At 33.9% G+C, this 11129-nt stretch overlaps 1 protein-coding gene across 1 annotated transcript; it reads right to left on the reverse strand.

Moving 5' to 3' along the window:
• Positions 1 to 9470: 9470 nt before the first annotated feature.
• On the reverse strand, positions 9471 to 10838 carry LOC131606181 (F-box/kelch-repeat protein At3g23880-like). The gene has a single exon (XM_058878452.1). It carries the CDS (start codon positions 10819 to 10821, stop codon positions 9544 to 9546), a length of 1278 nt encoding a protein of 425 aa, XP_058734435.1. The 5' UTR covers positions 10822 to 10838; the 3' UTR covers positions 9471 to 9543.
• Positions 10839 to 11129: the final 291 nt, after the last annotated feature.

Below are 11129 nucleotides of genomic sequence, written 5' to 3' on the forward strand. Positions count from 1 at the left end.
GGAGCGACTACAGTGGCGTACATCTATCATAGACTCGGAGTGGGATTCCTGTAGAAGGCAAGGACTGTGTTGGAAGTTGTACCCTCTTAGTGGTAAAAATCTTATCTCATTCTACTTTTTCTCAAATTTTATTATATATTTGTGATAATATGTTTGATCCGCGATCTTTTCTTCTCAGGGTTGGATATTACACCTCTTCCCTAACATTATTGGTAAGGGAGAGGTGTCAAACTACAGTGAGGTCATAGCGCGTGCCAGAGCCTTCGTTCCCCTTAGAGGGAACCAGGTGTCGGATCCTTACAAGCACTATCTTGATCGGATGAATTGAGAGGATATTCAATATGACTGCTATACTGCTCACTATGAGACGGTTGCGTGGGATGATGTTGCCTTATAATCTAGATGGTTGGTTGCCAGTTCGACCATCATTGTTCGTTATCTTCCGGAGTGTGTTATGCGGCAATTCAGCTACCAACAGACAATACCTCGCCATCTTTCTGTCTCCGCTCCTATCACCATGACCCGTCGTTAGCTAGATGACGTCTTTGTAGACTTTGAGCATCACATGGTTCCTACAAGGTTCGGGCGACCAGATCAGAGGTAGACTGGAGCTGTGTCGACGGGTACATCACCTGGTACTACAAGGTGTCACACCCATACATGATTCCCACTGCACCGAGATCACCACCCATACAAGCCCACGAGGAAATTTTGCGGACTCGTCGGTCTGAGTTGGACCATATTGATGATGTTCTTCCTTGTTGTCGTGAGATACTTGACATGGTGCAGGCAGGCATTTCCCCTGGTTTCTGCCCTGAGGGGTCTGATCACAAGTGTGTATTGGATGGTATCATGGAGGTGGAAGAGAGGGAATTTTTGTACAATCGTAAATGTGCCAAGACAGGTGAGGCACTTTAAAACAGAGGCATAGTAGCCAACAAAGGATGTGTGAAAATTCTACCAACTCACACGCGATGTCTTACTGGACGTTATGACATCCACAATAACACAGAATAATGCTTTAAAACAGAAAACCATAAAACAGTAAAGAACACAAAGAATTGTTCACCCGGTTCGGTATACAACAATACCTAATCTGGGGACTACCAAGCCAGGGAGGGAATCCAATATAAGCAATAATAATTCAGAGCTAAACTCCCCCGTTTACAACTCCTCACTTAAGACTTACCCAATGCAATTCCAATATAGTCCTATACCTGAGTATCTCCACTCACTCCCCCTCAATCACAGCAGTGATTACAAACAGACTTTTAATCATAAAGAGAAGACACACTTCAAAAAACACGCCTTGATCTTGCTTAAAAGCTTCAATCAAGAGACACACACTCGTGCTTAAAAGCTTAGAGTGACAAAGTACAACAACAACCTATTCCAATACAATCATTAAAAGACAATTGCTTGGAGTACAAGAGACTAAACACACGGACACAGAACTATGGTTCTTCACAATAAAAAATCTTTGCGTTCCAAATTAGGATTGCAGTCTTCTTACATGCAGCTCTTGGGCCTCGGGCTTTCCAAGAAACAAATTAGGGTTAACCAAGTTAACCTAATTCACACGTCATTAGGCTGTTCAGAATATGCTGTATACGAAATCTTCAAGGAGAAATATTCAGTACATAATAAAATGCTTCCTAAATTGTAGATTGAGAGAAATTAGGAAACATAATAGTAAAACATAACAGCTCCTGCTGTCAAACATGGATGTCATGACATCAATCATGACATTCACTAAAAACATGTATTAGCTTAAACATATGCAACCTGCATAACACCATATAAAGCATGTCAAGACATTAATCACTCAGGTATGTTTTACCACAAATGCAGCCAACATGAAAACATCTACAATGTGGACCCAGAGGCGGGGCGAGAGGCAGGATAGAGGCGAAGAATATTGTCCGGAACACACAGTAGTAGTGATGCCTGTGATTTTTTTATATATATATTTTGATTTTATTTATGTACGTTACTTTGATTATGTATTTGACATTATGGTCGATGATTTATACGATATATTTTTTTTTGGTGTACTATATTTTGTTGCCTTTAAATTGTATTACTTTAATTTACTATAATTTTATGTTCCAGTTTTATTATAAAAATTGACTTTGCATTATTTTATTTGGTGTACTATATTCTGGTGCATTTAAATTGCATTACTTTAATTTACTATAATTTTATGTTCCATTTTTGTTATAAAAATTGACTTTGCATTATTTTATTTGGTGTACTATATTCTGGTGCATTTAAATTGCATTACTTTAATTTACTATAATTTGATGTTCCATTTTTATTCTATTTTTTGGTGTACTACGGAAAAAGTCAAAATTTTTTTTAAAAAAGTATTTCCGAATATGTATCTACGAAAGTTGGAAGCATTATTGAAATTTTGCCAGATACCTAAGAGATTCAAGAGGTGTAATGTGATATTGTCTCTTATAATATCTAATTTATTCATGCAATAATAATTTTATTTAATTCTTTATCAAATGTCCGGTTTTTTAAAAAAATCTCGTATACTTTTTATTTATTTGAGAAAGGATAATTCCCAACATTATCATTTTTTAGTGTGTTGCTATATATTATTTTAATTAATTTTTATAAATTAATCACTAAAAATATTTTAGTGATAAAATATTATTTTTCAATTCATATTTAGATTAAGATAAAATAATATTAAAGTTTATAACAAAATAAAACTCATGCTTTTTTTTTTTTAGTATCCACTCTTACTTTTTTCATAAAAATATTTAAAATATAGAAATTATCAAGTTATTTAAATGAATTTTAAAATATAAAAATTGTTATGTTTTTGAAGAAAATTTTAGATAAAGTTAAGATTAATTTAGTAGATTCTAATATTCATTTCATTTTCTATTTATTTAATAAAATTTAACCTTTTTTCATTAACTAATTAAGAAATCTAACATTTTTTTCATTAACATCACATTTTCCCATTTCTTTTTATCGATTTTCTTTATTTAAAAATTATATAAAAGTTTCTAACAAGATAAAATTTACATTTTCTTTTTATAATGGCTCTCTTTATTTTTTTTAATAATATTTTCTTATACTTTTTTCCTACCAAAATTTGATTAGAAAAAAAAACTTTTCACCAAATAAAACCCATCTTTTTTCTTGTGTAAATTTTTTACTTTTTCTTAACAATATCTTATATATAGGAAAGTTGTTAAACAGTTGTCGCATCTCGAATTTTCACTCGAAGGAACGAAAGTGGATTAAAAAAGAGTAAAACTAAAACTCTAAAGCCTGGTGCTAAAAGAGAATGTATGCAAAAGAAATAGAGAAAATATGGGGAAAAGAAGGAAGTTTTACAAAATTGTGCTCATTTAGGTCCCGCGACCTAATGCCTACTTATTTCCATTGAGGAATCAGAGCGTCGTAGTTCGGCTCAAGGATTTTGATATGTTTGTGTTTTTTATGGAACGATGTTAACTTTTCATTTCACTGTAGCTCGGCCTTTAGAGACTCACGCAATTGCCGTAGAAAGGAATCAACATGTTCTTTAAAAGCAAAAGAAACTTGAAATGATTGGTGTTTTTTTTTTTTGATGTAGACAAATGATAAATGGATCCCAATGTTAGGACACTTATCACCCCAACCTTTTTTATGATTTGAAACTTGAATCACACAAAAGACTACGAATGAAAGAAGAATAAGTTAGGGAATGCACCCGCTCACTCCTTTCCATTGCTTAAGGTTCGTGTTAGTATGATTCTTGTCAATATTTATTAAGTGGTTTGAGAAACACTTTGTTGTGTGTTTTTTAGGAGAAGAGTTTGTGATTTGAACCATACAAAAAGACTATAAATGAAAGAAGAATAAGTTAGGGAATGCACCCACTCACTCCTTTCCATTACTTAAGGCTCATGGTAGTGTGATTCATATATATCGTTATTTATTAGGCATGTTGAAAATTGAAAAGAAAAAGAAGCACGGATGCAAAAGACTAAACAAAAGGGGAAATCCATCATACTTGTTGACATGCTTATGGACCTAAAGTTAAGATAGGAGGGACATATACATAATATTAACATGCATGGATAAACATCCTAAGGTTTATATCATTTATCTTGTACAAGATAAAATCACAATCCTAAGGGAACATGGAATCAACACAAACCAGGGAAGTGAACGCTTCCAACAAGAGATAATCATCTTGCATGTAAGAAAACAATTACTTGAATAAGTAATAAAAACAAAGAAGTAGCCATTTCAAAGGCAAACAAGAATCCAAGATGGATTGCGACATACGAGTCGACAGACTCTTTTCCACTAGAATTGGATCAAGTATAAAGTGAGCAAGTCGAGTAAAGACTCGAAGCGTCAGTGTCTAAAAGACGCAAGGTAAGTATCGTAAAGCCACTGATAAATTGTGGGGGCCGATTATGAGCCCTTCCCACTTTATTTACTCAATTGACAACATGAGGAGTATTTATTCAAAGCATCGACATGTAATGGGAGCTAAGAAAGACCGATGGACTTAAAAGGTGGGGGCGATTGCAAGCTCTTCCCACTTCATTGACTCGATTGCAAGCACAAAATAAATTTCCTACAAGGCTGGACTTCTAGCAAACAATGCCTACTAGTTAGGCCTTCCAGCTATGTGAGAATGAGATAAACAGAAAAAATACCAAACAGAGAAAGTCTGTTGTTTTTGCCTGACAAGTTTGCAAGAAACCCAGAGATATTCGCAAATAGCTTCACCATTCATGAAGTTATTGCAAATCATGAAGCTGTAACTGAAGAGGACAAAGAAAGACAAGAAGAAGATTTCTACAAGATGTAACTCAACAGCAAATCAAATACATCTTTGTAGAATATTGTAAAAACAATCAGTTGTTGCTCGTATCTTGCTTAACACTTTTGTGTTGTTTGTACTAATTAAACATTTGTGTAATATGCTTTTAAGAAGAATTCTTGTAAACATAATTTTCTAATCAATTTCTATTGATTGTTCCTTGAGTGACTAGTCTTGTTCTATATACTCATGAAGACGGTGAATGGTTGTCATTGTGAGAAATATTCTTTAGGGGACCAGACGGGTCAGAATTCTTAAAGGAGTCGTTGATCATTATATATCTTAGGGGACCGAATGGGTCATAACTCTCAAGGAATCATTAACATAATTAATCAATTTTTTGTTGTTAGTCACCGACAGTTGGCCCATGCAATTGTAATCATTTTTGTGATTAGTGGATTAAGTCCTTTTCATGTACTGATGAACAACATTGCTGAGTCTTTTAATGCCACCATTCTAATTTCCATAATTAAACCTATATTGTCAATGTGTGAATGGATTAGGAAATATCTGATGCATAGGCGTAGTAATTCTACTTTAAAACTTGAAAAGTGGCCACACAAGGTTATGCCAGTTCCTAGAAAAAAATATTATATATTGAGGTAGCTATGAGTGATCATTGGTTGTCAACTTGGGATATGGAAGAAAAGTTTCAGGTCACTCATTCTTATAACAGACAAGAATTCATAGTTGATACTGGAAAAAGGTCTTGCACTTGTAATTTTTGGGAGTTAATTGGTATTCCATGCAGGCATGTTGCTGCAGTCTTAGGATTTAGGCAGCAGAATCCAGAATTGTTTGTTGATGAATGTTACATTAGGGATAAGTATGTCCTTTACTATGGATTTTCTATTAGCCCAAATAATGGACATGATATGTGGCCTAAGGTTAAAAGTGAAGAGCTTCTACCTCCTTACTACAAAAAAGGACATGGCAGACCAGGGAATTGAGAATTATGGAGACTGGAGAGGAAGGTGCTAGAAGAAGGTTACATGGTTTATATTATAGATGCACTAAGTGTGATAAAATTGGACACAATATTAAGTCATGCAAGAGCAAGAAACAAGATCCTATTACCTTGAAAAGAAAGGTATTGTTGTTAGTCTCTTGATACTGTTGGTAATTGTTGTTTTGCTGTTATTGTTACTAATATGTTTTATGTATTATTTTTTTTTCAGAAAAGGATGAGGGAGAGTGATCCAAATTCTGGTACAAATGTAGCAAGTGATCCAACTTATGGTGCAAATGTGGCAGCTGATAATATGGAAAGCGATCCAAATTCTGGTGCAAATGTAGCAAGTGATCCACTTCTGGTGCAAATGTGGTAATTGATAATGTGGAAAGTGATCCAAGTGGTAGTGTGAATTTGGCATCACAAAATACAGGCACTGCTCAGCAATATCAACCATATGCTACAACTCAAAGTGATGCTTCATTCTTTGAGGATATTAATGATGATATGATGGCAAGCATAGATGACAAAATTCCAAGTGTGCAATCAACAAGTACCATAAGGAAAGATAAGGGTAAGGTCAAACAAGACTACCAATGAGAAAGAGGTCAAGCGAGAAAATTAAAATGAATTAGTTTGAAAACCCAAAATCATTCACAAGTCATAGTTCTAACCCAGACTAACCAATGTACTTGACTGAAGAAGAAGAAGAAGAAGGCAACGGCTCTCAAAAAAGAAGGAAGGCTCCAAAGAAGGCTCACAAGAAGAAATCGGTTTATGACCTTTAGTGTATACTATAATAACAGTTAATATGTTTTAGCGCTATTTTGTAAGGCTTGATGCAAACTTTTGTGGATATGTTATAATTAATGTGTGATGCACACTTTTGGTGCTCTTTTGTAATGTAAGAATGATGCACACTTTTGGTGCTATTTTGTAATGACTGACTTATCCACACTTTAGGTACTATTATCAAATGAAGTAATGAGGCACACTTTTGGTGCTATTATCAAATGTTTGCTGCAGTGTTGCTTCTCTTATCAAATGATGAACACAAATTGTTTGAGAGAAACATAAACATTTTCATTAATACAATGAAGTTTCAAATACATGATAACGCTAACATTTTTCAACAACCAGGAAAGTTCAATAATTCAACCTACTAAAAATTACATTAACTTGTACAATAAAGCAATAATCAAACAACACGTAATAAGGGCCATATTCAACTTCATATTAATCTTTCTCGGAACTTCAAGCTTCAGCTTCGATTTTTCCAACTTCTTCGTTACGGTTTCAAATTTCCCTTCTATAATCTCACACTTTGTACAGAATTATTGAATATCACATTTCCTTTTCATAGATTCTCCAATTTTATCATCCCATAAGAATAAGTCACACTTATTTCCAATCTACAAAATACAATTCACATATATGTTAACATGAAGAAAAATCAAATTTTGCTTTAAAACACCTACAATCATACCCCAACATTGCAACATTTTTAGAACTTCTGATTACGGTTTTGAACTGTGTTGGATACCCACATCTCCATTTCCTGATCACAACCACGTCTAGCTAAACCTATAAATCCAATGGAATTTTCGTTGCTTCTAAAAGAATTGTTTCAGCCATGCTTCGAATTGAGAGGATGAATTGTAACGTGTTGATTTGAGAAGGAATGCAAAAAAAGCACACAAATGGAATAATGGAAGTATGAACAGCCCTGGACCTAAAGGGGATTTGAGAATAAAGAGAATTTTATGCAATTGATACAAAGTGATAATCCAAGTCAGCAAGTCCAGAATGCCACCTTGCAAGATTTCTCACAGCCAATCAGTCAAACATAGAACAGGGACTTTTGAAAACAGTATCTTTATTTTATAAGGGTGTAATCACAAAAAAAAAAAAACTTTTGGGAGAAATCAAAACTCACCCTAATGGTAGGGGAGGTTGTATATTTAACTCTATAATATATAAATATGTGTGATTTAACCTCACATATATTATTGATTAAAAAATATGAGTAAATCAATAAAAACTAATGAATTTTTTTACTCTAAAAAACAATAAACATAACATATTGTTTTTTACTTCAATAAACAAGAAAATAAATACTTTTGAAAACGTTGAATTCATGTATAAATAATTGCCAGAAAGTAATGTCGAAAACAATTATCATAATATCTAAAAAAATATATGGTCTAAAAAAGTATAATGTTTTAATTAATATATTAAATAAATTTATATTATTTATTAAAAATAAATAAATTAAATATAAACAACACTTATTAAATAATTGGAGTGTTTAATCACTATCTCATACTATATACCGAAGAACAAATAAGAAACACAAATTTAATAAAAAAATATTATTAATAATGATCTTACCTGATCTGGTGGATCCTCAAGGCCTGCAAAGTAATGGATCTTCTTTAAACTGGGGGGTGCACCTGCAAGGTACTTCGATGCTAAAGTGAGAAGCAAGAGCAATCAGAGTGCAAGTACTAGGTAAGGAGAGAATGATGTTACTTGACCCTCTAGTAGAAGAGGGTACTTATAGCCCCCAACGCTTGTCCAAGGTCTCCCTATTGTACTGGATATTCAGGCCCAATTCGGAGACTGCCAGGAGGACGCGTGGATATCGGAGGTCAGTGCGTGATCTTTGTCCTGGGTTAACCAATCCGAAGATTATGGGAGACGCTGTCTTTTAGGAACGCGTGAAGCCCGTTTAATTCGGATGGTTGGGACACAAAGAAACCCTACGAGGAGGAAGGTCCTCGGTGGGATATGCACTTGTCGGGAACAAGCTCGGGCGCGCGCCCATACCGGATTGTGTCTGATAAGAACCAGAGCTAGTGAAGTCGGACACGAGAGACTTGCACGCTCATGTTACAGGGGATAAACTACTATTAACCCTATTTTAAATTTCTGACATACCTTTTGACTGTTTTATCCGCTTTCTTGGTTGCTGGTGGAAGAAATTGTCAAGAATCACTTTAGATGTTTCATTCATGGGCAGAATACAAAAACCAATATTCTCCTTCATCTAAAGTTGGTTCAGCCGCAGCCAAGGGTTAATTCTTGTCAGTTGTGGTTCTAAGCACTCGCCCACAATAGCGTCATGGTGAAGACGTTTTCGAAGAATTTTTGTATTTCTGTTTCATTTTGATTGAAATTATCATGATAAAATTAGACCCTAATATTTACTGTAGTTTTACAATTTCACTTTCATTTTCGTGAGTTTCATTTTCAAGCTGTTCATCTTGTTTGATTGTGAATTCTCCTCATTAAAATAGGAGGGGGATTATTTATTTATGGATATTTTAGTATCATAGGTAGAGAGGGATTGGCCTTAGACTCTAGCCTTGTTTTGTGTTCTTGATATTTTTAATAAATTATATTTTGTAATTGTCAACAACTCTAAAATATTTGATTTGTATGATATATCAATCAACACTTAAAACAGAATCAGCATAAATGTACTTGAGAAAGTGTAAACAAAATCAGAACAGCAATATTCAATACCCTATATTAAAACAAAAACAATTCTGAAAAATGCCAAACCTTTTGGTTCATATAAAATAAAAACAAAAACAAATTCAGTACATCAAAGAGAATTCTTAGTTCATTAAATTTAAAAAACACGATCAACCTAAGCAATCATAAAACGGATATTCACACTGTCTATTACTATGAATTTACATAAATTCAAACAAGGAAACCATGGATTATGAACTTACTTTCAACAAATCGAAATTAAGCTTTCAACATAACCTTGAGCCAAGTGCAAGTATAAAACATTGCAACTTTCATCATCAGTAATAGTTTTTTTCACATTAACTACTATTCGCTGCACACTATTATCTTTCGAGTTATAAATAATTTCTTCCCCACCACCAGTAGTAGTGCACAATATCAATGAATCACCATCCTTAGACAGAAGCAATGGCAATAATCGGGGATGATTGTAACTAAAGTTATAGTATAATTGAAGAACGTGGTAGCTAATTTTAAGAAATTGAAACCAAGACTCTTCGACCCCAAATTTCTTCATCTGCCATATAACCATATCCGTTTCCAGTTGAAAATAAGAAAAACAAAGGCATTCCCCCAACACACTGACGGTTGGCTCTACCGGCGGCAGCTTATCAAAACCCTGAGGCAATAGATACTGATTGTATGTCTCCGTCCTCAGATCAAGTGAAACAATAGCAAGGTCCTCGATAGTATAATCCCTTATAAAAGTAGCCCAAATGTCGTAGTAGTACTGGGCGAACTCGTCGTGGAGGTAGTTCTGGATGTCCTTGTGAATAGCCAACCAGTTAAGAGAGCTATTTAAAAACACACAATCATCCTGCCTATGGTTTATACCAAAAGGAACTACGGGGAAACTTTCAATATTTCTCCAAACATTATCACCAACTGTTAAAACTTTCACCTCGCTTGTATATTCATCACGAGTGTAGCAGGATGCAACCACTTTAAAAGTGCATGTGGAATCATCACAACCAAAATTGAAGACAAAGGCTAATCTTGGATGATGAGAATATCCAATTCTTTTAGATATTTTTCTAGTGGCGGGGTTCCATAATCGGAACCAGTACTCTTCATGGGTGGAAGTCAAATCATGATGAGCCAAACAGATTAATCCGTTGCAGGAACCAACAATACGAGAGTGATGGTAATCTTTTTCGTTTAAAAAATAACGAGAATAACCGTCAAACGTAGTTGGCGGGTTTTCAAATAAACTACTTATAGGATATGGAACAACACTCCAATCACTGTAGTAACATTTTTTTCCCTCGACAGGTGTGAAGTGATTAGTGATGAGTGTAAATAGCTGATTTGGTGATGCTTTTGATCTTTTGAGATGGAATTTCACAAAAGAAGGATCAGAAATGAGAGTGTTCCAAGAATTACTTACACATTGGAATCGAAGAAGAGGCTTAACTGGAAGTAACGAAATAATCTCAGTGATGATATCGTCGGGGAAGAATGTCGGGGACGGAATCTTTGACATGGCTGATTTTGTATTCATTATTTTTTTATAGATATACTATTCTCTACTCTATAAATTTCTAACTTATTTATAATATATAAGAAAATTTGTTGTTCTGAAAATTATAAAAATATATTTTTATTATATTAGTCTAAATTAATAATTTAAAGGCAGATAATGTTTTCTTTTTAGTTTTTTCCAACTCATTTTCTCACTTTTCACTTTTTCACTTTCACTTTTTTTTTTCATTTTTACTTTTTTTTTATTTTAAATTATTAATCAAAATATTTCAATAAATTAATCTTTAATAAAAAAGATTATTATGATCA

Source organism: Vicia villosa, linkage group LG5 (assembly GCF_029867415.1).
Source record: "Vicia villosa cultivar HV-30 ecotype Madison, WI linkage group LG5, Vvil1.0, whole genome shotgun sequence".
Taxonomy (NCBI): domain Eukaryota; kingdom Viridiplantae; phylum Streptophyta; class Magnoliopsida; order Fabales; family Fabaceae; genus Vicia; species Vicia villosa.

Excerpts from the sequence above, each read along its gene's own strand:
- LOC131606181 (XM_058878452.1), bottom strand. The coding sequence starts at position 10,821 with ATGTCAAAGATTCCGTCCCCGACATTCTTCCCCGACGATATCATCACT.